At 46.3% G+C, this 27,294-nt stretch overlaps 1 protein-coding gene across 6 annotated transcripts in view; it reads left to right on the top strand.

Moving 5' to 3' along the window:
* The first annotated feature begins 604 nt into the window (after window positions 1–604).
* U2surp (U2 snRNP associated SURP domain containing) overlaps window positions 605–27,294 on the top strand; it is a 37,805-nt gene continuing 11,115 nt past the window's right edge. For 3 of the 6 annotated variants that reach the window (XM_090323349.1, XM_090323347.1, XM_090323351.1), the window contains exons 1-23: window positions 605–696; window positions 5,302–5,346; window positions 7,112–7,243; window positions 9,114–9,212; window positions 9,803–9,917; window positions 10,776–10,906; window positions 12,863–12,930; window positions 13,384–13,478; window positions 13,561–13,596; window positions 13,682–13,764; window positions 14,895–15,060; window positions 15,300–15,511; window positions 16,440–16,483; window positions 19,524–19,628; window positions 20,238–20,304; window positions 20,384–20,547; window positions 21,243–21,405; window positions 21,822–21,901; window positions 22,672–22,759; window positions 23,670–23,792; window positions 25,221–25,377; window positions 25,558–25,653; window positions 26,212–26,278. In XM_090323349.1, the coding sequence (XP_090179475.1) occupies window positions 652–696; window positions 5,302–5,346; window positions 7,112–7,243; window positions 9,114–9,212; window positions 9,803–9,917; window positions 10,776–10,906; window positions 12,863–12,930; window positions 13,384–13,478; window positions 13,561–13,596; window positions 13,682–13,764; window positions 14,895–15,060; window positions 15,300–15,511; window positions 16,440–16,483; window positions 19,524–19,628; window positions 20,238–20,304; window positions 20,384–20,547; window positions 21,243–21,405; window positions 21,822–21,901; window positions 22,672–22,759; window positions 23,670–23,792; window positions 25,221–25,377; window positions 25,558–25,653; window positions 26,212–26,278 (2,381 nt within the window). In that variant the 5' untranslated portion in view covers window positions 605–651. Of the gene's footprint in view, window positions 697–5,301; window positions 5,347–7,111; window positions 7,244–9,113; window positions 9,213–9,802; window positions 9,918–10,775; window positions 10,907–12,862; window positions 12,931–13,383; window positions 13,479–13,560; window positions 13,597–13,681; window positions 13,765–14,894; window positions 15,061–15,299; window positions 15,512–16,439; window positions 16,484–19,523; window positions 19,629–20,237; window positions 20,305–20,383; window positions 20,548–21,242; window positions 21,406–21,821; window positions 21,902–22,671; window positions 22,760–23,669; window positions 23,793–25,220; window positions 25,378–25,557; window positions 25,654–26,211; window positions 26,279–27,294 lie in introns of those variants that run through there. The other 3 variants (XM_090323348.1, XM_090323350.1, XM_090323352.1) reach the window with 3 other exon arrangements.

The raw sequence follows: 27,294 nt of genomic DNA, 5'->3' as shown, positions 1-27,294 counted from the left end.
CCTCCATCTCTGTCCCCAGCTCTTGTCCTTCTGGACAGGACGTGGAGCCTGGAGAGGCCACCCTGGTCCCGTGCCTCCATCTCTGTCCCCAGCTCTTGTCCTTCTGGACAGGACGTGGAGGCCTGGAGAGGCCACCCTGGCCCTGAGCCTCCATCTCTGTCCCCAGCTCTTGTCTCTCTGGACAGGACGTGGAGCCTGGAGAGGCCACCCTGGTCCTGTGCCTCCATCTCGTGTCCCCAGCTCTTGTCTCTCTGGACAGGACGTGGAGCCGCCGCACGCCCGCGCTGGAACCAAGGGGACAAGGCCGGGAAGCAGGTACCCGGCGTGGAGGTCAGGGCCGGGCCGCCCGCGCGCGTGCGCACACGCGCTCCCACACGCGCGCATGCGCGTTCCCTCGCGCGGCCCGCAGAGCGGAGGCCCGGCGCCCCGCGCGCCGGAAGACGGAAGTTGCCGGCCGGGGGCGGGCCGGAGACGCGGCGCCGCCGGAAGTCACGCGGCGCGCGGCGCGGCCCTCATCCGCGCGCTCGGCCTTCGACTCAACGCGCCTCGCCGGGCCTGGCGGGCGCTCGCCGGGCTCCGCCGCTGGATCGGCGCTCTCGGCGCTCGGCTCGCCCGCGCTGCCGCCGCCGCGAAGGAGGAGCGAGGCGCAAGATGGCGGACAAGACGCCCGGCGGGTCGCAGAAGGCCAGCTCGAAGGTAACCTCGCCGCGCCTCCGCGCCCGCCGCCGGGCCTGCGGGGGGGGCGCCGCCGACGCCCCGGCCGCGCCACCGGGGCCGCGGCCCGTCTCCCCGAGGGCCTGGGCCTGGGCCCGGCCGGGCGTCGCCGTGCCGCGCCGCGCGGGCTGAGAGGCCTGCCGGGCCTCGGCCGTGTGGGGCTCGGGGCTGGGCTGGGGCGGGGGCGGGGGTACGGGGAGGACGGGGAGGACCGGGCGCGGGGCTCCAGGGAGGACGGGGAGGACGGGGCGCGGGGGTCCGGGGAGGACGGGGCGCGGGGGTCCGGGGAGGACGGGGAGGACGGGGCGCGGGGGTCCGGAGAGGACGGGGAGGACGGGGCGCGGGGGTCCAGGGAGGACGGGGAGGACGGGGCGCGGGGGTCCCGGGGTCCGGAGAGGACGGGGCGCGGGGATCCCGGGGTCCGGGGAGGACGGGGAGGACGCGGCGCGGGGGTCCCGGGGTCCAGGGAGGACGGGGCGCGGGGGTCCCGGGGTCCGGGGAGGACGGGGAGGACGCGGCGCGGGGGTCCCGGGGTCCGGGGAGGACGCGGCGCGGGGGTCCCGGGGTCCGGGGAGGACGCGGCGCGGGGGTCCTGCGCCCCTCGGAGCCGGCGAGTGCAGGCCGGGGGACCGGCAGGCAGGAGGACGCGGGGGCCTGCTTTTGGGGGTCCCGGGACTTGAACTCGGGGCCTGGGCACCGTTTCTGGAGGCCAGCGCTCTGGCTTTCCCCGAGTGAGCGGACCCGGCTTCCTGCATCCTGGACCCTGCGCCGCAGCCCGCGCCCCTCCCTTAGCCGGACCCCCCTGCCTGGGGCCGGGCCTGGCCTGGCCTGCGTGCTGGGCGCGCCCGTGCCGCCCGGCCAGCCCTCCAGCGGCCAGCCCTCGAGCTCGCCTTCCTAAAGCCCAGTCCTCTGCCAGCTGGGCAGGAGTTGGGTTCCGAGGTGCTGCGCTTGTGACTGGAGGCCAGGTTCTGGGGTGGAGCTGTATTCGGCCCGCTAACTCCAGAGCGCAGCGTTTTGCTGATTCTGAGAGCATTCAGTGAGGCCCTGGTTAAAGGGAACTCGCCGAGTGCGTGGCGTCCAGACTTCCTTCTAGAGTGATGTTCCTGGTGACCGTGGTGGCTGTCCCCTGCAAGTGAACGCTGTCTGTTACGCTCCTAACAGGTTTCTCACTGAGTCTGAAAAGCGGTCGGTATCAGACTCGAGCACCCCTGTCCCAAGAAATGTACAGCAGTGGGCTCTGCTCACTTGGGCGTCCATGGCGGAAATGCCCTGGGAGCTGTTTGGATTTTACTGCCTTCTGCTGATTAGCAGAAAGAGCATCAACGCTTGTGGTTCTTGAGTATTTATAACTTCCAGGGCATTTTTTTTCCAGTACCTGAAGATGTCAATATGAACAACTCCAAACAAATACCATCCTGGAAAATCAAGCTCCTAGTTTGTGAGCATTCCATGAAATACTGTTGTAGTGAGGGTTTTGCGGAAGGTGTGTTTGAGCTATAAAGTGAAAGTAGGAGCTCTCAGTTTCTTGGTTAGTACCTAAGCCTGCGTCAAGGTGCCAGTGTATGACTTGATATTCTTACCTTAGTGGTCTGAATGGATTGACTTTTTTTTTTTGGTGGTTGAGGGACTTGAACTCTGGGCTTGGGCTTTGTCCCTGATCTTCTTTTGCTCAAGACCAGAACACTCCCACTTGAGTCTTAGCACCACTTCCAACATTTCCTGAGGGGTTTATTGGAAGTAAGAGTCTCGTGGACTTTCCTGCTCCAGCTGTCATCAAACCCTGCTCCTCTGACCTCAGCCTCCCAAGTAGCTAAGGTGACAGGCGGAAGCCACCACCACTGTCTTGAAGTAACATTTGGTTGGTTATTAACGCCTGAAATAACATTTTTGAAACCTGGGTACATTTTCCAGTACCATTTGAGGATATTGTAGTGTTAGCTGTGTGTGCTTGCAAGGAGGGTCAAAACAATTTAAGTACTTCATTGGTTTCCATATGCTACAGGCCACTCAAAGCATACCTGAGGCTTTCGTGTGTTGGTAGTCTTTGGGATGTCATTTGAACATGTAGGGTTGGTTCTGGTAAGCTCTTTTCTTGAGGTGGACTCTTGGTTTGGCTTGGGGAGTAGTGTTTGTCTTTGGTAGCTGTTATTGGTTTGTGGGTGGATAGCACAGAATGCTGACACTGTAGCCTGTGATTTTGTTTGATAGGCTAGTGTTCAGATGGGTCATGTCAGCAGTTTAATTGAGGCTGTCACTTGCCGAATCTTTGCTGGATATTGGGATAAAAAATGTTGGGCTCTCAGACAGTGCCCACTTTGGGGGCACATGCTCTCGAGTGGAAGAGAGCCTTAATGCAAGGCACAGCTGCAGAAGAAGTGACACTTGAGTCAGTGGCAGTTGGGGGGGTGGTTTCAAGAGCTTGGATTGATTGGTTGAGGCCATAAAATACCTGAGTGAGGAGCCAGGAGCCTAGCCTAGTGGTGGAGTGCTCATCTAGCATGCACGAAGCCTTGGGTTCAATTCCTTCATACCACATACTCAGATAAAGCCTGAGGTGGCACTGTGGCCCAGGTGGCAGAGTGCCAGCCTTGAACAACAAGTGTCCAAGGACAGTGCTCAGGCCCTGAGTTTAAAAACCGGGACTGGCAAAACAACAACAACAAACCTGAATGAGGTGAAGAGAATGCACGTCTGGGGAATAGATGGGGAAGTAGTTTGGTTTAGTTGGTGCCCAGGGCATATACTGAAAACAAAAGGAGATGGGAACGGAGAGGAGTGCTTCAGAAGTCTCAGCAGGCCTCTCTTCTTCACTAGCTGGCGATGTTCTACCACTTGAGCTGTGCCTCCAGTCCAGCTTCTTGCAGCTTAGACCAGTGATGGATTTTAGTGAACATGTCTGCCAGGCTGTCTTTCCATCTGCTCCCCTCCAGATCTCAATCTGCTTGGTAGCTAGGGTCGGCTTTTTGGAAAGATTGTCAACCTCTGACTATGTCCTGGACAGATTTTGCCTAACACTTGGAGAAGTAGATTGAGTTGATACGAGAACATGATTATTTGTAGCCTTCTGTTGAGACAGGGTAATAGAGCAGTACTGTACAGACCATCGTAACCTTCTCAGGGTTTCTCCTTTCAGCGACACCCCCATCTCGAATCTTCCCTAACATATCGCTGTTTTATTCACTTCGTTGGTATCTGGAACTGGGAGGCACTTGTCTTCTCAAGAGGCATTTCACTCCACCACGAAGTCACACTCCTGGGCCCCTGCCGCTTACTTTAAAGATGGAATCTCTTGGGTGTTCTGCCTAGGGTAGCGCCAAACCTCTGGATCTCAAGCTGCTGGACAGGGTTACAGACTTTCTTCATTTACTAGCAGGCGTGGTTAAACCCATCTGATGGTTTGGGTTTTGGGTTTTGTTTTTCCAGTCCTGGGGCCTGAACTCAGGGCCTGAGCACTGTCCTTGAGTTTTTTCTTCAATGTTAGCGCTCTACCACCAGAGCCACAGCACCTCTTCCAGCTTTTTCTATGTATGTGGTACTGAGGAATTGAACCCAGGGCTTCATGCATGCTAGGCAAGCACTGTACCACCAGGCCACGCTCCCGACCCTGGTTTTTTCCTTTTTAGACAGGGTCCCCCTACTGTAGCCCAAATCTCACTGCTGAGTATCTCCAAGGTCGGTGTCTTGAGTCTTGTCAAATAGGATTGAAGGTTTGGCCATCTCCTCGTCTTCCGCTGTCTCTCAGCAGAACTTGTGCCCTTCCCTCCCCTTCCCAGGAACACGGAGCCATGTCCTGCGGAAGAGCAGCGGGTGGATTTTCTTGTGCGGGACTCAGCTTCTCTACCTGGCTGCCTGGCTCTGGGTGGTTGGAGAGAGGAAGGGAAATTTCTTTGCTGTACCAGCAGTGTTGTGGCAGTAGTTTGTCTTGTGACCTGAGATTGAACAAATGCTGAGACTGTAAACATGGTGGCAGGGTCGATCTTGCACTACAGAAAGGTGGTTCTGGCTGCGTGCTGGTTAGTGAGATCTGAGGGTCCAGGTTGGAGGCCAACTGTGGCAGAAAAGTCTGAGAGCTTCTTACCTCTAATTTAATCACCAAAAAGAAAGAAACTGAGGTCTGCCTCACACGGTAGAGCACCAGCCTCGAGTGACAAAGCCACGCCAGAGCCTCAGGCACAGAAAAGAGTAGCTGTGTCTCACACACATTTCGTGGACATTCATAGCATGTAATTTTGGGGATGGACATTCTGAGTTTTAAAGAATTGTCTTGAGGGGCTGGGAGTTTGGCCTAGTGGTAGAGTGCTTGCCTAGCATGCACTAAGACCCAGGTTCAATTCCTTGGTACCACATACATAGAAAAAAGCCAGAATTGGTGCTGAGGCTCAAGTGGTAGAGCTCTAGCCTTGAGAAAACCCAAGGACAGTGCTCAGGCCCTGAGCTCAAGCCTGGGACTGGTAAAAAAAAAAAAAAGAATTGTCTTGAAACATGTTTGTTCAGTGTATTAGCTGAGAAAAATTGCCAAGTTAGAGAAGATGACATTTGCATAGCCTAAAATTGACACATAGTAACGGTTACTTCTAACCTTTGCAGACAAGGTCATCTGATGTCCATTCCTCCGGGTCTTCAGATGCACATGTAAGTATCACGCAGTTCCACTGATGCACACTTTCCATTTACCCTCCCCTTTTTCTGTTCTCATATGTATTGCTGAGCTCTCACACTATGGAAGAAACCTCAGATTTGTTATTTCATTTCATTTATTTCATCTCGTTTGTTTATTTTTGTGGCAGTCACGGGGCTTGAACTCTGAGCCTAGGCATTGTTTCTGAGCTCTTCAGCTCAAGGCACCTCTCCACCACTTGAGTCACAGTATCCTTTCTGGTGTTCTGGTGGTTAATTGGAGATAAGAGGCTCACAGACTTTAGTGCCTGGTCTGGCTTGGGCTGTGATCCTCAGCTCTCAGCCTTGGGAGTAGCTAGATGACACAAGGCATGAGCCCCCGGTGCCCAGCTAGGCAGTGCTCGTTTCAAATTCTCATTGTGCTTTTTTTTAATGGGTCTTGAGATTTGAACTCTGGGCCTGGGTGTTATCTCTGCGCTCTTCAGTTCAAGGCTACCACCCTAGCCCTGGGCCTGGGTGTTGTCCCTGAGCTTTCCAGCTTAAGGTTACCACCCTACCCTTGAGCCATGTCCCGATTCCAGTTTTTTAGTGGATAATTGGAGATAAGAGTCACAGTCTTTAGTGCCCGGGCTGGCTTTGAACCTTGATCTTCAGATCTCAGCCTCCTGTGTAGCTAGGATTATAGGGTTGAGCCCTGCGCCTGGCTTCTTACTGCATTTTTATATCCATGGAAATCTCTGCAAGTCAGCTGCTATAACTCTCCTTAATCTGCTGTTTCTCTGGCATCACGCGCTCCAAACTAGAGAGAAGCATTTATTAGGCTGTTGCTCTTTGGTGCATATGTATTTTGTTGACCGCCTTTTGACATTTGAAGACTAATAAATGCTCCTCATATGCTGTGGCAGCGAGGCTCAGAGGATAGTCCCAGACCCCTTGTGGGAGGGAGTGTGGATTCAGAAAGAAGGCATTGTTTACCCCTCTCACTGTGTGGGCCCTTTCGCTGACGGTTCAAGAGCAGTTGAGGAGCAGTGGCATTGAGGTGAGCCAAGGAAGCGAAGCTTGCATGAGTTCTGGTAGTCATAGCATTCTTCCCTTCATGCACAGTAAAAGCAGGCTACTTTCTCTCCAGCATACTTGCGTTGGAGTCATGTAGAAATAGTATTAAAACACAGCTGTCCTGTAACGACACAGGATACATAGAAACTACTGATTATCAAAGTCTGCATCGTGATGGCTCGAATTGAAAAAGAAAAACAAGGTGCTTTTCATAGAATATATATATTTTTTTCTTTTTTGCCAGTCCTGGGGCTTGAACTCAGGGCCTGAGCACTGTCCTTGGGCTTTCTCAAAGCTAGAGCTCTACCACTTCTGGCTTTCTTCTATGTATGTGGAGCCAAGGAATGAACCCCCAGGTCTTTGTGCATACTAGGCAAGCACTGTACCACTAGGCCAAACTTGTGGCCCCTCGTGAAATCCGTTCTTGAAGAACAACTGGTGAATCAGAGCAAAGTATTTATTTGGGAGATGTTTTCTTGGAAATAAATGAAAGAACCCATGATTTCAACAATAACTATAGCTATAATCTGCCTTTTGAGCTTTCAGCTGCAAGTTAGAATTACCAGAAATGTTCACGTTCCTATGAACTTGGTTAATGAAAGCAGTGTGGATCATCGAGGAGTACAGTTTTGATAGTGTGTAATAAGATTTGTCAGTATTTACTACACGCTTTGATCACTTCTAGTTTTCAGTACTCTTGATATATATTTAATCTTTTGTAAAGATGGACGCGTCTGGACCCTCCGACAGTGATGTGCCAAGTCGGACACGACCCAAGAGCCCAAGAAAACATAACTACAGGAATGAAAGTGCCCGGGAAAGCCTTTGTGATTCTCCTCATCAGAACCTCTCCAGAGTGGGTATTGTGCAGACAGAGGAGGAGGAGGAGGAGGAGGAGCATTGTGAATGTGCAGTGCACCCAGGGCCTATCCAGACGCTGCAGACGGGGCTCAGCTCGCTCCCCGCTCCCCGCTCCCCCACCCCCAGCCCAGGCCACAAGCCTGCTGTCCTGGGCTGGCTGTGTTTTGTTTTTAAATCTATTTTAAGTACATTCTCTCATTGAGAGTAAATTTGGAGAACACAGTAAAGAAGACAGCCACCCGTAGCTATTAACCAGAGATAAACAGGTTTACTTTTTTATTGATATTTCTCAGCAAAAACTCCTGTTTCAATGTCTCATACTTATTCTTTGAACAAAAATGATTTAAAAAAATCTGCCCTAATTTCCTTAGCTCCTTCTTTTTTAATTATCTAAATCTAGTTGTTGAACATGCGCATACTGTTTTTGGTACAGCTATGTTTTTCTGACTTCAGAAACATTGAATAATAATGGCAGAATCTTTAAGCTTTTTTTTTTTTGGTCAGTCCTGGGCTTGAGCTCAGGACCTGAGGCTTTTTTTTTTTTTTTTTTTTTTTGTGCCAGTCCTGGGCCTGGAACTCAGGCCTAAGCACTGTCCTTGGGCTTTTTCCTCAAGGCTAGAGTTCTACCAGTTGAGCCACAGCACCACTTCTGGCTTTTTTCTATATATGTGGTACTGAGGAAATTGAACCCTTTGTGCATGCTAGGCAAGCACTCTATCACTAGGCCAAACTCCCAGCCCTAAAACTTATTTTTTAATTCAAAACTTTTTTTTTTCAATGATTTATTAGTGACTTTTTTTTTTGGTTCATGTGGTGCTGAGGAACTGAATTGAACCCAGGAATTCATGTAGAGAAGCATTCTACCACTAAACTACAATCCCAGACCAAGCTCAAAATATTTTTTTTATTAAAGAATTTATTAACATTGATTTTTACATCATATTTCAAATGATGTATTTAACAAACAAGTATTCAAGAAGGGAATCTCTATATACAATCACTGCCAGCTCAGAATATTTTTAATGTAAATGTCAAATAGTTGGTATTAAGGCCCTGGGATTGGTAATGCCATCCTTATGTCTTATTAACTCCTCATTTTAGTACAATAGGGAGGGAGAAATCTTTGCAGATGTCAGTATTTTAGGGTGCATTTGGTAAACAGTCCTCCCTTTAAGTTTATGAATTAAAAGAGTATAGTTAATAAACTGTCTGAAAGCTGCTAACACCATGTTTCAGAAGGCAGTTTCCTTGAGGTTGCATAGATGAAAACTTGGCTGAAACCCGTTTTTTTCTATGGGTTGCATGGTCCATGTCTGCAGCGCTTGAGTGTTTTAGGGTTAGGAGTCATTTCCATGTATCTACAGGAAGTATCTAGGGCATGGCATGGGGCCCAAGTCTGAACAGGAAGTTGGTTTCTGTGTTATACCCAGAGGTGATTTCTTACACTTTCCCCTATGCCTGCGTGGCAGGAGACCCAGGCTGTTAGAGATGGTAGGTGACCTTGGCTGTGGAAACGAGCCTTTGTGTCTCTATTGAGGATCTGCCTTCTCCTACTGTTGCCGTTGCCGAGAAGCATCCATAGGTCTCTTCCTGCCATACTTGGCATATGGCTTGTGGCTGTTACTGACCTGGAGCTAGATGAAACTCATAGGCACTGGACAACACCAGCTTTTCTTTACAACCAGACCTTTAAAAAAGACTTGCTTTTGGGCGGGGAGCCTAGCCTAGTGGTAGAGTGCTTGCCTAGCATGCATGAAGCCCTGGACTCCATTCCTCAGTACCACATATAGTTAAGATAGGCATCCAGTTTATAGACAACATTAAGTATGTGTGTGTAAAAACAAGCCTTTTCCTTCTTTCTGTAGCCTCTGCTAGAAAACAAACTGAAAGCATTCAGTATCGGGAAAATGAGCACAGCTAAGCGAACTTTAAGTAAGAAAGAACAAGAAGAATTAAAGAAAAAGGTAATGTTTAAAATTATTTTGAATTGTTGGAAATGAAATGTTCTAGAAAGTGAACCAAAGGTTGTTTTTTTTTTGGGAGGGGGGGTTGGGATCTGGTACTGGGATCTATCTTGCTTCTCTGGTACTTGAGTGGCCCCCTGGAAGTCTTCTGCTTTTTATTTTGAAAATGGAATCAGAAAGACCTCTCTGCAGGCTTCTAGCTGTGACCCTGCAGATTCAGCCTTGTCGGCAGCGGGGTGCAGGTCCACTTGTGCCCACAGACGGGCACGGGCCTGAACCGTGACCCTCTATGCTTTCTGTGTACCGCCACGCCCAGCTCTCACTCTGGAGTTGAGGACTTGAGAAACGTTTGGCGAGGCTGGTTGGGAGCCTTGCTCTTCCTGAGTGGTGAGGGTGACAGACTGGGAGCCCTGTCTCCCCAGTTTTCTGAGTCCTCCAGGGCTCACACGTGTTGAGTTAGCACTCTGCCACTTGACCCACATCCCTGGCCACTGGCCCTGGGCAGTTCCTGAATGGATGGGACAGCTTGGGTGCCCCTCATGCCCTCCTCACCTGCCTATTCCTGTCTTGGTGTTTGGTTACGTGTTCAGGAGGATGAAAAGGCAGCGGCTGAGATTTATGAGGAGTTCCTTGCTGCTTTTGAAGGAAGCGATGGTAACAAAGTAAAGACGTTTGTTCGTGGAGGAGTTGTCAATGCAGCCAAAGGTGAGCGCACACCCTGGTCTTTACAGGCCTGCAGGTGGTTACTGTGGAAGATGCCAAAGGTAAGTGCCCACACCCCCTGGTCCTTAGGGCACCACGGAAGAAGACGGTTGTCCAGTAGCACCCTCTAGTGGTTGCAGTGACGACAGCATGCACGAGCCAAGTGATTAATGAAGAGACAATTTAAATCATAATAACGAATGTCTTCCACGTTTCACTACTTCAGTTTTGCCTACGTATAGAGTGATTGCATTAGTATTTTTGTGGGTGAGGTGTTAGTGTTTAAAAGGTGTTGTGGAAAGTGGTGACCATTTCATAAGTCAGGTATGAGTCAATTCTTTTTGGACAGTGTCATCCTTAAGTTTAATTTTAATTAGTCAGTAGTGATGTATCTCAATGCCAAAGCCTATTCACAGTAGAAGTGAAAGTGTAAAGGAAATAAGATGTCACATTAGTTTAGTGGGGGACTGGGAATGTGGCTTAGTGGTAGAATGCTTGCCTAGCATGCATAGAGCCCTGGGTTCAACTCCTCAGTACTGCGCATGTGCAAACACACACACGCACGCACACACACACACACACACACCCAAACACCCAACCTGGAAATGGCTCAACTCCTCAGCACTGCGCACGTGCGAACACACACACACACACACACGCACACACGCACAAACACACACCCCCAAACACCCAACCTGGAAATGGCTCTGTGGCTCAATTGGTAGAGGGCCAGCTTTGAACAAAAGAGGTTCAGGGGCAGTGCCCAGTCCCTGAGTTCAAGCCCCAGGACGGGGAAAAAGAAAAAAAAAATATTTATATATATATATTAGTTTTGTAACCTAGTATTTTGGCTTTCAGAAGAACATGAAACAGATGAAAAAAGAGGAAAAATCTATAAGCCATCATCAAGGTTTGCAGATCAAAAAAACCCTCCAAATCAGTCGTCCAATGAAAGACCACCATCTCTTCTTGTGATTGAAACAAAGAAACCTGTGAGTTAACCTTGAGTCCTGTCGATGATGCTTAGTGACTACTGCCACTGGAAGCAGAAGCTGGGTCATTTTGTCCTTAGGTGTTTTGGGGTGTGAGTTGAGTACTGAAGCTTTCTACCTCAATAATGTGTGCAGTGGGGAGGGCGTAAGGCACGAGCATGTGAGGGTACTATACTCAGGTAATCTAGAGTGCAGTTCAAAGTCCTGTATCTTGATTCTAAAGTAATCTCTAGCAACACGTGGTGTATGCTTCCAGGATTTTTTGGAAATGAGGATTAGAAGTAATACTACGTTGTCAGTATTCTCTTCCGTTCCTGTCGGTGGGTTTTTATGGAGTATAGTAAATGCGTAGATAGCGGTCCTCTTCCATGATGAGGTTTGGTGAATAAAAATGACTCTGTGTAGGCAGGCCTCCCTCCCTCAGCAAACTAATTCCAAAGGGTTGTATGCTGTCTCCATAGGTGCTCAGAGGGTCCTTGATCCGATACGCCCCTTTCCATACAGCGTTAGTGTAGGTCTTCATCTAGCTACGGCAACACGCATGAAAACATACACCTAACCCTCTTACCCTCGACCTCCTCTCCTGTTGATTAGCAACCCCCCTTTTATGCCCACGTAGTTATTCCTACAAATGAGCCAGAAATGTGGGGTTTTGCATTTGGCCTTGGTTTATTTTGTGCAACGTCATGGTCGTCCATTTTCTTGAAAAGGACATACATACTTTGATTCTTTGCAGCTTGTGTGTGTGTGTGTGTGTGTGTGTGTGTGTGTGTGTGTGTGTGTGTGTTTGCCTGTGCCTGTGCCTGTGCCTGTGCCTGCATGCGTGCGCGAGCGCGTCTCACATTTTCCTGATCCACCCATTGGTGGCTGGGCACCCAGGCTGCCTCCAGAGCTGGGCTCCCGTGGTGGCGCTGCGCTGGCTGTGAGTGTGGTTTCCTGAAGTGTGTGTTCAGTTCCACGCGTGGTCTCCATCTTCAGTTTCTCTAGGAGCCTCCGTACTGATGTCAGCAGAAGTTGGTACAAATCCCCTCTAACAGTGGGGACCGCCTTCCCTGCATCTATCTCTGCCTGCGTTTGTTACTGTTTTATTGATAACAGCCATTTTGACTGAGGTGGTGTTTCAGTTTGCTTTATGGCTAAGCACGTTATAATACTCGATCATCATCTGATGATTACCTTGCTGGGATTTTCTCATGGTTGTGGTTGTGTTTTCTTCCTCTTGGTTTCTGTTCACTGTGGATGCTACGCAGGCAGCACAGAAGTCTTCAGTTCTAATTAAAATGTTGCCAGTGGTGCTTCTAGCATCATGTCTAAGAGTCCATTGTGCCTTTGTGCATTTGATCCTGCGGTTTTCTCTTAAGAATTTCATGCTTTTAGCTGCTCATTTAGGACTGGTTTTGGATTCATTTTGTACGTAACATGGAGCAGGGTTCACCTCCATTCTTCCTCAGGCCACTGGTCCCGGCACTACTTGCTGGCAGGATTTTCCTTTCCCCAGGGTGAAAGACAAACTTCCAAAGCAGCCTCGGAAGAGTTTTAAAAGGGAGATTCTAATGACGTGACTCTTGGTTTTGTACTTCATGTCCCCTTTTGGTGCATATTTTTGATAGTTGGTCGTGGTATGAGTCCTTTCCTTGACGGTTCAGTTACTCTGACTTATGTAATCTCCTCCCCTCCCCCAGGTCAGGTCTGTGCATGGCAGCATGGGGGAGGTTAATGGCTTCTCTGTTATCTAAGACTGCCAGTTGTTTTAGTTCCTTGTTTTAACATTTAATTGCTTAGTTGTTATTTTGAGGGAACAGGGAGAAAATGGAAGTTTAATGATAATAGATGTTCATTTTAATTGCAATAATTAAAAATATGCTGGGGCTACAGTAAAAGTGATTTTAAAGTTATCATAATTGAACCACAGCTCATTTAATCTTCTCTTCTTTGAACAACTTGTGTTCTTTGTAGCCATTAAAGAAAGGAGAGAAAGAAAAGAAAAAAAGCAATCTGGAGCTCTTTAAAGAAGAACTAAAACAGTAAGTTTCCTATTTTGGACTAGTTTCGGATGCCTGTGTGAAGCTGCAGTGCGCCTGCTACAATCCTCCCCTTTCCGGGTGTTATTTAGCCCCGTAGTGATTTCTGGTGGAGTGTGTTTGGAGTTAGTCCAGCATCAAGTTTACTTGTGTTGTATGCATTTACTTCACTTATTTTGTGGTAGACTCTTTGCCAGGGAAGCAGTTGGGTGTCCTGTCCTCAGTGGTCAGAGAGTAATGTCAGTGGTGTTATGGCTACATTTTCTCTTCACTTGAAAAGTGGGACTCGCTTTCTGTCGGTAGAGTAATAGAAATTTATTCATGCCACTCTTAGAGTGGAGGTGTTCACTTGGCTCCGTTATCGTTGTTGGTATTAATTACAAAGAGTAGATTGGGGTAAGCCTGTTCCCTTTCACTAGAAACAAGGAAAGCTTGGTGCATTCTTATTTTGAACAGAATTCAGGAAGAGCGTGACGAGAGACATAAAACCAAAGGCAGGCTGAGCCGGTTTGAGCCCCCTCAGTCAGACTCGGACGGCCAGCGTCGGTCCAGTAAGTGATGTCTACTTTAATGTGTCTGTTCACCACTAGTTATTCTAAACACTGACCGTGGCTTTCCTTTCTCCCCTTCAAGTGGATGTGCCTTCAAGAAGAAATCGATCATCTGGTGGTAATACAGTTTTTTGCTGTTTTCCTCCATGAGAAATTGTCCAGACGTGGTGTTGGCAGGTTGTAACTCTGCTCTCTTGCCCTAGTTCTTGACGACTATGCGCCTGGCTCCCATGATGTAGGAGACCCGAGTACTACTAATTTATACCTTGGAAACATCAACCCACAGGTATCGTGACACGGGGCGTGGACGTTAGCCCCACCCATGATGTGCCTTTGCAAGAACGTGGCTTTAGAATGCTTTTTAAAATTAGGTACTTTTTTTTTTGCCACTCCTGGGGCTTGAACTTAGGACCTGAACACTGTCCTTGGGTTTTCCAAAGCCAGAGCTCTACCACTTGAGTCACAGCAGCACTTGAGGCTTTTTCTATGTATGTGGTAACCAAGGAATGGAACCATGGTCTTCGTACATGCTAGGCAGGCACTCTACCACTAGGCTATGCTCCCAGCCCCTGAAATTAGATACTTTTGGCCTTTTGTTGTTTTTTTTTGCCAGTCCTGGGCTTGAGCTCAGGGCCTGAGCACTGTCCTTGGACTTTCTCAAGGCAAGAGCTCTACCCGCCCAGTACCACTTCCGGCTTTTTTTTTCTATGTATGTGGTACTGAGGAATCGAACCCAGGTCTTCATGCATGCTAGGCAAGCACTTTAACCACTAGGCCAAACTCCCGGCCCCTGGCCTTTTTTTTTTGCCAGTCCTGGGCTTGAGCTCAGGGCCTGAGCACTGTCCTTGGACTTTCTCAAGGCTAGAGCTCTACCACTTGAGCCTCAGCACCACTTCTGGCTTTTTTCTATGTATGTGGTACCAAGGAATTGAACCCGGGTCTTCGTGCATGCTAGGCAAGCACTCTACCCTTAGGCCAAACTCCCGGCCCTTTGGCCTTCATTTTTATATTTGCTCAGTGACACAGATAACTGGATGCTAGAAAGAAGAGAGGTGATGAGTTTTTTATACATTCCTTAACTTGAATATGCTAACCACTCGTATCTGAAAAATGTCACTGGTTCCCAGCACACCATTGATTTGGAAAAGGTTGCTTTCATTCTAGGATCGTAAACAAGAAGGAAGGAAGGAGGTAGGGGCATACTTCAGGCTTGCACGGCCACCCAAGTCAGACCTCCAGCCCAGGCGTCCTGTGGAGGTCAAGTGGGCTGGATGTTCAGAAGGGTGACCCTTTGCCTGTGTAGAGTTCCCTGACTGGCAGGCAGGCTGTGGTCTCAATGTATTGCTTCTCATTTAGCAAAAGCGACTTTGCTTCCTGTTGTATAGGTTTATCTTTTCTCCCTTTTGTTTTTGCTAGATGAATGAAGAAATGCTATGCCAAGAATTTGGAAGATTTGGACCATTAGCTAGTGTAAAAATTATGTGGCCTAGAACTGACGAAGAAAGAGCAAGAGAGAGAAACTGTGGCTTTGTAGCCTTTATGAATAGAAGAGATGCTGAAAGAGCCTTAAAAAATTTAAACGGTAAGGGCATTTCCATATCCAGATATCCAGTTACAAAATGTAGAGACAGGGCTCCGAGGTACAGTGCCTGCTTTTCCTGTGTGAGGCCTGGAGGTCACACCCAGTCCTGCTCTAATCGAAGTCAACCGGTAAAGAGGACTTGAACCCCAGAGCTGGGAAGCCAACACGGAGTTCAAATCCCCCTGGAGGCAGTTCTGTTTTCTTTGGAGACTTACCCACGTGATCTTTGCCTTTTGCAGGGAAGATGATTATGTCGTTTGAGATGAAGTTGGGCTGGGGAAAAGCAGTACCAATCCCCCCTCACCCCATATACATCCCGCCTTCCATGATGGAGCACACGCTCCCACCCCCTCCCTCTGGACTGCCTTTCAACGCGCAGCCCCGAGAGCGGCTCAAAAACCCCAACGCCCCCATGCTGCCTCCGCCCAAGAACAAGGAGGACTTTGAGAAGGTAACTTACAAACGCACATAGGTCTGAATCTAATTGTGAATACTAAATCTGGTAGTATTTCTTTTCAACAACTTTAGAGAAAAATATGTGTCTTTATTCTGTTTGGCAACTCTTTAAAGAGATAAGTTAGATGTGTTCCCTGCCTTAGCCCATGGAAACCTTATTGCAATAATAGTAGGTCGTATTTTTATTTATGGCTACCATTCTTTTTTGACTACTTATTAAGTTTTTTTTAACCCCCTTTGTCCAGTGTTGTATCCAAGTTTGCTTAAGTGCAGTATCTAAAATTTACTTTGTTCTGAGAAAGTGATAATTTGTATTTGGTTAAATGACTTTTCAATTAGAAAGGCCACCTAACCTAAATAAATGGTTTGGGTGTCAGCTAGCTAACTTAGTTCTCAAGGTTTTGAGGTATTAGAAAACTTGAGAGCGTATGTGGTATTTTTTTTAAGTTAAACTAGTTAAAAAGCAAAGGGTGAGTATTTTTCTTTATTAAACATAAACCAACTTGAAGTTACAAGAATTTGTTGGTTCTTGTATGAGTTTTAATTACACTTAAAATGGCAGGGCTGGTTTTAAAGGCTTGGGAACATGTTAGCCAACTGTGGTCAGAGGCAAACAGTTAATGATTTCACAAATTAAAATCTTTATCTGATAATTCTCAGTGTAGTACTGTTTCAGTGCATTGGGGGTGCATTCTGGCAGGAATGTTCTGGTTCTTTGCATTTGGTGAACTAATTGTTCGCTGAACACATCCATTTGCATTTATGTAATTGCTTAGTGTATAATTACTGCAAATGCAGTGATTGCCTGCAAAACTTGTCATTAGATGTGTAGTATTTTCAATGCATATGTATATTTTTGCTTGTTACTTGTTAACAATACTCACATATTCTATGTTTATTATCTGATGTGACTTCATATACAGACTCTGTCGCAAGCCATAGTCAAAGTGGTTATCCCAACAGAAAGGTACATGTTTTTCTTTATTATTACTGATCTAAATATAGACAATATCCCCTTCTGAATTAAAAAAAAAAATGGTGTTGAGGAAAAGGTAACATCTTGACTGAGCAATGGTTCCTTCCCAGTACTTTTTTTGGGGTGGGGGGGATTTGTGAAATTCAGCTAACTTTATAGTATATTTTGCAGTCTTAAGATGTTTTTTAGTTTGTATAGGTACCAACGTAGGAACTTTAATAGCTGTAGAAGTTAGAATATTTATTAGATTAATCTTGAGTCATTGGTCTAATAATGTTAAACTATTATGAGGGGGACATAGGTGTTTTAAATGTTTTGTGCATTTAAGATAATGTTAGGATTTGACCCAATCCATTTTTTGTAATTTCTGAACTGTGCATTTAATAATACAACCTTGGCTTTAGTTCTCCTTACTGAAGGCATCGTTTTGTTTTTGTTTTTTCCCCTGATTGATTTTAAGAAGAAATTTTATTCATGGACACTGGACATACTAGGAACTATTTTTTTTCCCCACAATAACAGCTATTTAGGTCACTTTTACTTTTCTTCTTTGTTTTCTTTTTCAATATACCATTAATGTGGAAGAATTTATGCTGTAGGTTGTGCTCTTGCTCAGTCAAGCTAAGCCTTTTCCCAAACACAGGAACACAACACTGGTTGAATACTAAATGAACACAAAATACCAAATTCTCTTTGACCTTGGCCTTGGTGATCTACACCAGCTGAACTGTCTGCGGCAGCGGGGGACCAGGAAAGCAGCATGGGATGGATTGGGAAAGTATACAGGTTTTGACCAGACATTGGTACGATCAATCCAATAAATGTGGTTTTATAGTAAATGAGAGACCATTTTCTTTTTTTAGTTTTCTTTTTTTGTTTTATTTATTTTTTTGTTTTTTTAAAATTGTTGTGGTGGTGGTGGTTGCCCAGAATAAGATGATTTCCATTTTAAAAATAAAATAATGCACTTTAAAACATAACATCTTTTTGTACTACACTGTTTCATTTTGGTAGAAAAGTAACCATTTTTTAAAATAAGAAAAAATTATACATTACTTAAGTAGAATTCAGGTTACCAACAACCAATTGTCAGATTTTGATTTTAAATAATCATATGTAATACTTTTAAAAACTGGAGCTTTTAAATTTCTAAAAATACATTTTTTTATCGGTTACAAGCCTATTTAAAACTATTGTGGGTTATTTTTTCCACTGATGATAAAGCATGGAGAGGAATTTTTTTTTTTTTTTAGTATTCAAAACCATATATTTAGTAAAAACCTCATGTGTGTGGCTCAGCTTATTTCTGAACAAAATTTTGAGTGTACATTTGGCTATAAAAATCTTAACTTAGCATTAGAATGAATGCATTGATTTTAAACTTGCTAAATTCTTTCTTCATGTATCTTTAATCCTGAGGTCAAGTTCATTCTGACTTAATTTACAACAAGTTTATGGGTGTGTAACATTTGTCCACCTTGGAAGTGGTCATACAGATCTAAATATATTCACAAAATTCCCCTCAGCTTTAATTTGGCTGATACGAGCTGTAATGTTGGACTTTCTTTAAAGTCATGTCACTCACTGTGGAAGCAGAGACTCCACTTTCATTGGGATATCACAGACTGCATACTTGCAGAAGCCGACGCTTTTCATGAAAGAAAAAGAATTTTAAAGTTTAAGTTCCTTTTTTTTTTTTTTTTTGGTTTGTTTTGACCAATTAAAGTTGCTGAACTAGTGTTTTACACGTGTAGTTTCCCCTTTGTAAATATTTAAATTTGCATATGATTTTTGACCTCCTTCAGAATTAAAGTATTCTTTTCCACAACTATGTAGAAATTTTAGTGTCCACTTAAGTAGGTTTATTTGAAACTGACAAAATAATTATGCTAAACATAAGAGATGATTTTACTGTTCAGGTGCTCTGAAGCAGGGCATCACAGAACCAAAACCAATCTGTCTTGTTCTATAACTATATTTATATCCTAGCAGTTCTATGAACTTAAGTTGAGCCGGGAATGCTAAAGACGTGACTTAGTGTTTGCCTTATACCACGAGCCAATATCCTTTTGCGCTCCCGTTGTTATTGAGCGCCACACGCTAGGGTACTGGGGAGAGGAGAACTCGAAAGCAGCTCAGCAGTAAAAACAGCAGCAGACTCATTTTTGCCTGACAGCACAATCAGTGTCTGAAATTACACTTGAAGTTTCTTACTAGAGATTTTTAAGAGGTAGAGCTTCTCTGAATCCATACGATCAAATGAGTACCAGATTACTCACATTTGTTTTTGACTTCAACATTGGAAGATGAGGGCCATCTCGCCATGTCCCCTTATTTTGGGAGGTGAGGACTGGTTATGGCTTTGGCGAAATGGTTCCATCGGTTGCTCGTACACAGGCAGAACCATGCAGGTTCCGCGTTCCTAATGAGTTTCAAGTGTGGTTCAAAGGGATGTTGCCTCAGGAAAGGTCAGATTTAATGAAAACTCCACCTGGTGCTTGCTCACAGAAAAAAAGCATTGCAACTGGATGGATTTTTTGTTCAATCAGGCCTTAAATTTGTTACGTAGTTATTACATTTTCATACATTGTAGTCATGGTTGTAATATTTTTTTTAATACTACAACAAAGTGCTTGGGTTAGGAATATTTTCTTTAAAACATGTAATGTACAAGTTTTTAGATGGTTTCAATAACATTCAAGCTCTAAGTTACTGTTCTTATATATTTGCAGCCTTCCAATTAGTTGTGATTCAGAATTTAATATTTTCCACTTGGAAAATAGAATGGAGTGGCATTTAGAAAATTCAGTCTTACTACTGTGATGCTGTGTTGTGGCTCCCCTCCCCCTCCCTCGCCCTCCCCCTCCCCTCCCCCTGGTCCCTCTTAATGCACAGGTGTTAACATAGGTTCCAATTCTGTGTTAGTTAGCACAGTTATCCTTTTCTGCACAATTATAGTAACTTAGATCAAGTGTAGCTTTCTATAGTGGTAGGTCTGAATCCATTTTCTTTAACTGTGTTGTTGTTGTAGGAATTTGCTCGCTCTGATACATCGAATGATAGAGTTTGTTGTACGTGAAGGGCCGATGTTTGAAGCTATGATTATGAACAGAGAAATCAACAACCCTATGTTCAGGTGTGCATTTTCTAAAAATGTGGATACTGTAACAACTGTGCTACTATACCAATTTTGACAAAATCTGCTAATAGAACAAAACGTTCAGCGCCGAGTGGTGTTAAGTACAAGTATAGGATTGTTTCTGCAGACGGAAGAGAAGTGGGTCTCAGTAAATAGACTAGAACGTGCTTAGGTCAGTTGCCCTTTTTGATCTAACTTCATAGCAGTTTTTTCTGTTGTTGTTCTAAGAGCAAAGTATAGTTTCCAGTGAGAGTTGTATAGTTGAAATGGATTAGGAAGGAATTGGTGTATTTTCTGAGCTGGTCGAGTGTCCAGGACACCAGTTGAATGTTCATTAAGTAGTGTAAACCACCGCTTCTAACAGTGCACGAGATGAGCTGGACGCCCAGCACGGGACACCTTCCCACAGTTAACAGTGGCCGTGGGGGCAGCCTGGGGCGGGCCGGGGGGAGAGAGGTCTGTTACAGACCGTGTTGGGTGAGGATTGGTCTTCCGGGGCCCTAGAATTTACTATTACTAGGCTAATAGTCTTTGTGGTTTACTTTTAACAGGGGATGGCTCTTATGAATGAATGTGGTATTTAATGTCTTGTTTTGTTTTACGTAGGTTCTTATTTGAAAACCAGACACCAGCCCATGTCTATTACAGGTGGAAGCTTTATTCCATTCTGCAGGCAAGTAGAATGAAATTCCTGAGTTGATCTGGACTGTGAGTTACCAGAACTTGGACTAACTCTCTTGGACGTGCTTTAGGGAGACTCTCCGACTAAATGGAGGACAGAAGATTTTCGTATGTTCAAGAATGGGTCCTTTTGGAGGCCACCGCCCTTGAACCCTTACCTTCATGGAATGTCAGAGGAGCAGGAGACAGAAGCGTTCGTAGAGGAGCCCAGTAAAAAGGGGGCGCTGAAGGAAGAGTAAGACGCTCCCTTTTCTGTTGTACATTCTGAAACAGCCACGACTGCTTTAACTCTAAAATGAAATGATTTTTTTTCTCACTTCCAAATGTTTAAAATATGACATCTTCTATTGTGTACTTTATAATTCACGATCTTGGCAAGTACAGGCGTGCGGCCTGGTGACCTGGATCAAATCAGTGGTGCGCTCTTAAACCATGAGACCAGCCAGGAGGGTCTTGTGGAGGACCCCAGCCCGCCCCTCTTGTGAGGGGATAGGAGCGGGCTCCAGCAGAGGCGGGCTCCCTCTTGGAGCTGTAGACCACAGCCTTGCCTGCCCGCCTGCGGCCTTACCCGTCCGTCCTTCATGGCTCCCTCCTGCGGTAGGATGGCTGGCAGTCCTACGGCCTGCCACACGCGAGCTGTTTACAGCCTCGTCCTCGGCTTGGGAAGGGCTGCTTCCGAGACACGGCAGGCAGAGTAGGAGTCGCCTACTCGGAGACTTGTGAAAGTGCCACAGGTTAAAGCATGCTTCTTTTGAAAGCCAAAATCCTCAACTGCTTCTTCCCTATTCTTGATAAATTCTTACAAAATTCAACTAATAGAGTTCGTGCTACAGAACTATTCAATCTTGGCTCTTAATTTGTAAGAAAAAACGTTTGATGGTACTTGAAATCTGCATTTAGATGTTTATAAGCTTAAAATGTTCGATTCAGACAGAGAGACAAGTTGGAGGAGATCCTGCGGGGATTAACTCCGAGGAAAAACGATATTGGAGATGCCATGGTTTTCTGTCTTAATAACGCCGAAGCTGCTGAGGAAATAGTGGACTGCATTACCGAGTCCCTGTCCATCTTGAAGACGCCTCTTCCTAAAAAGGTACGCCTTCCCTTCACCTTGGGCATGTTCAGTTTACAGGAGGCGATGCTGGCGCCAGGGGCTCAGTCCCTTCCCCAGCAGCCTGGGAAAGCCAGGCTTGGCAGGAGACGGCAGTCGACTTGTTTTGGGATGGTCATTGATTTCCTTTTTGCATTAAAACATGTCACTAATGAGATCTTTCCTGTGTAGTTTTATTTTTCTTCTGCCTGGGAAACTGCTTTGGTTGGTAACACAAGTTTAGAGCCATATTTGTGATGTTGTTTCTCAACTTCTAATTAGTAATGATTATTTATATTCAGCTGTTAACCAGATGCCACTCAGTCCAAGAAATGCGAATACAGATTTGTTGTTCAGATGAAATATTGGCTAATTGCATTTATTTTAAATTTATTTTGTATTATCTTTTGGTATTGTAGATTGCCCGATTATATTTGGTTTCTGATGTTTTGTACAACTCTTCAGCCAAAGTTGCCAATGCTTCGTATTATAGGAAATTGTAAGTATAATGGTATCAGTTGATACTCTGAAACAACAACAAACTGTTACATGTAACAGTAAGGAGTTCAGATCGTGTATTATATGTAACAGTTGAGGAGTTCAAAAGATTGTTTTGTTAATTCATTCTGTAAAAATTTAAAAAGTAGGCTTGACTTTAGACTGCTCTGTTGTGAGCTAAATAACCAGATCTTATAAAACTTTGATCTTATCTTAGACTCTTAATTATTGACAATAGCACACAAATAGGAGTTAAAATAACCTCACTTTTATTGCTTATTTAGCTATTGCATTATCAACTGAAACGATATCAGCAGTAGCAGAGAGAAAGGTCTTGTGTAGGGATTATTTTTCCTTACTCATGTTTTCTACAGCAGTGGAGTTACACTGCGTATCCACTGTATAGAATCTGCAATGACAGGTGGACGCCAGGTCCTTCCTACTCTTTGCTGCTCATAAGCCTTGCTCCACCTGACTCAAGTCCCGTCACTTTGTAATTAGATTAGCTGGCTCAGAGCATCCTAGGTGTAAAGTTTGCTAATGGAGAGAACTTAAGACGTGAGGACTTCACAGGAGAAGCATTCAGAATAATAGGGGTGTACATCAAGTCATTTATGGTTTTAGAGCCCCCTAGCTCTTGGTTTTTAAGGCTTCCTCAAATAATGGATAGGTATTTTAAGTTCAAACGGGGTTTTTGTCGTCTAGCATGCTAAGGAGGATAGGGATTTTTAAACCAATTCTGTGTTAAAGACTATGTTATTTAAATTTCAGTTTTGAAACAAAGTTATGTCAGATATTTTCAGACCTCAATGCTACCTATCGTACAATTCAAGGCCATTTACAATCTGAAAACTTTAAGGTATGTGTATTTTACTATTTTTCCCTTGCTTAGTGTTTAGTAGGTGGGAGGAGGGCATTGGAGGGCAAGTTTTCTCCAACCTCTTAGGCTTGACCAGGAAAAGCCAGTCAGAGCCACAGAATAACTACTGACTGGATGTGTTATTTTTATTTATTTATTCATTCATTCATTCATTTATTTATTTATTTATTTATTTATTTCTGCCGGGGTGGGGTTGGGGGTGGGGGACGTCAGTTGGGGGCACCATCCCTGAGCTCTTCAGCTCAAAGCTACCACTGTACCCTTTGAGCCACAGCGCCACTTCCGGTTTTCTGGCAGTACATTGGAGATAAGAATCTCACTGACTTTAGTGCCTGGGCTGGCTTTGATCTCAGTCTCCTGCGTGGCTAGGATGACAGGCGTGAGCCATCGTGCCTGGCTTGGATGTGTTAGTTTTTCATGGGAAGAAAACGTGGCTCCTTTTTTTTTTAAAAAAAAAAAAAAAAAAGCTTGGAAAAATGGCCAGTAGTTACCATTTTAGAGGTGCTTGAAGCAACTCTGTTTAAAAACTATTAGACCTTCAAGTGTTGACCGTAAGTTACAACTTGCGGGAACTTACAGAAGCCAGGTCAGAAGCCACGACTTGCGTTCCCACACTCCAAGTCCCCTTGTCTGCTTCTCAGAATGTGGCTCACAGCACACGCCGGGAGGGTGGGTGTCTGTCTTAAGTGGTTCTGTAGTCCGTTATTTTTGCTGGTTTTCCCCTCATTTGCTGAAAGGTATCATTAACGTTTTTAAAAATACCAAATGAAAATTTTACTTAGAAAAGAATGTCCACGTAGAGGGAATTTAGCAGATCAAGATAGCCATTCATACAGACTCGAGCTGGAGACACACAGGCCCGGAACTCACCGCCTGTTTCTTTCTTCAGCAAAGGGTGATGACCTGCTTCCGAGCGTGGGAAGACTGGGCAATCTATCCTGAACCGTTTTTGATCAAACTACAGAACATCTTTTTAGGACTTGTAAACATTATTGAAGAAAAGGAAGCAGAGGTATGCGTCTTGTCGTGGTCTGGTTTTGAAGGTTGTGTGGGGGAGGGGAGGTGCCGTGTGTGTGTGTGTGAGGTGCCGTGTGTGTGTGTGTGTGTGTGTGTGTGTGTGTGTGTGTGTGTGTGTGTGTGTGAGAGAGAGAGAGAGAGAGACACACACACACACACAAGTAACAGTGCTCTGAGGGAAAGCAATTATGACTTAGAGCTGTAAGAGCTTAGGAGTCCAAGTTACACACGACCGTGGAGTTGTATCCTATGGAAGCTGGCGGCTGTTTTATTTGCTGACGTGGAAAGGGTTGTCACAGATTTGGAGGACAGAGCACCCGGGCCTGGGCAAATCCATTGTTTCCTTGACTCTGTCATTGCATTGAAAGCACACTTAAAGCTGGCGCTGGCGGCTCACCCCTGTCATCCTAGCTGTTCAGGAGGCTGACAGTTCAAAGCCAGCTTGGGCACGAAAGCGTATGAGATTCCTCTCCAGAAAACAGGAGTGGAGCTGTGCCTCAGTGTCACAGAGCTCAGGGCTCAAGCCCACGCTGGAGGAAGATGTAATAAACCTGCCCCCGTGGGCGTAGCTTTGCCTCGCTCACCTTCGTTTCACAGCAGTTGTCTGGCCGAGGGTGGGATAGCTCACGTGGTCACGGAGCGCGTGCTCGTGAAGAACCACTGTCCCCTCAGTGCCGGGAGGGCACTCAGGTGATGGGGGAGAAGGTCACCCGGCCTTAGCCTCTGTTACCCATCGGCACACGTCCCTTCACACCAGCACACATGTGCAACGATGTTTCTGTGTGGTGATGGTGAGCGCGGTGGCTGGCTGCAGGCCACTCCTGCAGACAGTTGTTTTTCCCTGGGACTTGGCCGGGGCCTCTATGGTTGGGCTTCCTAGAGGAACGGTTTCCTCCACTGGTGGCTCGTGTGCGCGCTCTTCCCTCTTCCCTGCAAGTTCCCTTCGGGACCGGAGCTCAGCCCAAGCTCTGTGTGCAGGAGCCTCTCCAAGTGAACCGGCCTCGCCGGTGGCACCGTGTGTGTGTGTGTGTGTGTGTGTGTGTGATCATCTGGTTTCTCGATGTGTTTGTTCCTCGCCGGTGGCACCGTGTGTATGTGTGTGCGTGTGTGTGTGATCATCTGGTTTCTTGATGTATTTGTTCCTCCTCAAACACCCCAAGAGCTTTGGGCGGCTGTGGGTCAGGAAGACCAAATGTGGCTTTGGTGGTGCCGGGCACCAAGAAGCCCTTGCTGGATGAGGTACAGCAGGTGCCGGGCACCAAGAAGCCCTTGCTGGATGAGGTACAGCAGGTGTCGGCCTGCCATGTGGGCCGGTGTGGAGAGAGGGGGTGTTCTGAAGAGGTCCCTGTGGAACTGGGAGCATGGGTGCCCACCAGGGTGGCCAGCAAGTGAAGGCAGGTGTCCCCCGGCCCCTGTTCTGCAGGACGTGCCTGACGACCTGGACGGCGCCCCCATCGAGGAGGAGCTGGACGGCGCACCTCTGGAGGACGTGGATGGGATCCCCATAGACGCAGCCCCCCTCGACGACCTGGATGGCGTGCCCATCAAAAGCCTGGACGACGACCTGGACGGCGTGCCTTGTACGTGCACACGCAGGGTCCTGGCCCCTGGAGTGGGCGCCCAGCCTGCCCTTCACTCCTCCCTCTGTCCGAGGCCGGCCTGTATTTTCTGAGTGCAGATGGATAGGTGTTTTTCCCATGCACCCTGTGGGCGCCATCCCTGTACTCAGAGGTAACTTAGGGTTCCTCTCTTTCCAACAGTGGATGCCACTGAAGACTCGAAGAAGAACGAGCCGATATTTAAGGTGGCCCCATCCAAGTGGGAAGCTGTAGATGAGTCTGAACTGGAGGCGCAGGGTAAGTGGAGCTTCCCGGAGCCGCAGGGTGGAGATGCGGTGGGGGCCGAGCGCTGGCTCACGGTGCGAGGCCTGGGGTCCACCCCGGGTACTGGCGAGATGGAGGGAGGATTTGTGCACAGATCCTTGGTGTTTCAGGGTCACGTAGAGAGTTTGTCTGCCTTAAAACATAACGTTTCTGTATCGTGTGTCGAGGATGAGCTTTCATGGGGTTGGCGTTGCCTTTCATAATGGAAGACGTCTCCGGTTGAGGCGTGGTGGCAGAAGCGTGGAGGTGACTTAGTGGTCAGTTGCTCAGAGACCTCTGGGCCGTCCCCACACAGCTCAGCAGCTGCAGGGGCAGCTTCGGACCTGTGTCTTGTGCTTCCTTGCTCATAGTTGTAGGTCCAGAAATAAAGAGGTGTGAGGAAAGAGAGAGACTTCCTTAGCAAACAGAATTGGCTATTCAAAGAATAAACCTAGGTGACTTCTGTAATTAAAGACTTCCAAGGCTGGGCTTGTGTGCTGCCATAAACATGTCATTTACCTTGGGGCATTTCATCCTTTCCCCTTTATTCAGCGGTAACAACTTCTAAGTGGGAGTTATTTGACCAGCATGAAGAATCAGAAGAAGAAGAAAATCAAAAGTAAGAATCTTAAGTTTTGAGCATACTCAGTTTCTTGTCTATGCACAGTTTCCTTTTCTTCCGTGGTCCGGGGAAAGTCAAGGCCTGGAGGGAGAGTTCCTTTTAGAAATTGGGCAGAGGATCACTTTGATTCTTTCATTTGTTCTCCGGTGAATAAATAAGAGTTTGGTTTCTGGCCTTCATCTTGTTTCTCTTTGCTTTTAACTTGATGTGTTTAAATGTAAACATTTCAGAAGAACCAAGAATAAAGGAGAACACTCCTTTTTCTCTGCAATAGGAAGAGATTTTAATTTCTGGTTCGTTGTTACGGACAGGTGGCGAGCACGTTTGCAGTGGTATTCTTTGGAAGCGCTTGACACTTTTACAGTCATTAGGGTGGAACCTGAGTTTTCAAATAGGAGGAAAGTGCACTAAGCATACAGAGCCGAGGCTTTTGGTTTTTTAAAATATCTTTTAGTATTCTCAAGTAGAAGTAGGAGCAGGGTGAAAGCTCCCTTTGTGTCCTAGCACAGAGTGTGCATTTGTGCGGCTTCAGGAACGGGGCCCCTCCATTGTTAAGCTAGAAATGTGATCGGTCAACAGTGTGGAACCGTTTGATATTGAGAGGTAAACTTGTCGTAGACATTGCTTTCCAGAGATGTTGGTGCTCAGTATGGAAAGTGCTTACAAAGTAGAAATGTGGCTTTCTCGTGGGAATATCTGAGAAGGTTGAGGACAGGAATTTGGGGAAATTTTGTGGACTTTGTTTTAAAACTTAAACCTTTTTATGCCCAAGATCCTTTCGTTACATTAATACTGTTTCAGGATTTTGGAATCATTGCTTTAAAGTGTATATTCATAAAGGAATTGCTTACTTTGTAAAGAAGGAAGAGAAGATAGGAAAGCCATCGAAGAACCCAAATATATTTTTCAGTTGGTATTGTTTGTAAAGCTATTACTAGTCTTTTGTCATCAAATGATTCTCGGATTCACGTTTAGAATGTGAATGCAGTTTTAGTATGGATGCTGCAGTGGCA

The sequence above is a fragment of the Megascapheus bottae genome, chromosome 32 (genome assembly GCF_031878675.1).
Source record: "Megascapheus bottae isolate mThoBot1 chromosome 32, mThoBot2.hap1, whole genome shotgun sequence".
NCBI lineage: Eukaryota > Metazoa > Chordata > Mammalia > Rodentia > Geomyidae > Megascapheus > Megascapheus bottae.
Note: the sequence above shows the minus strand (reverse complement) of the source record. Positions and strands in the feature narration are given on the sequence as shown.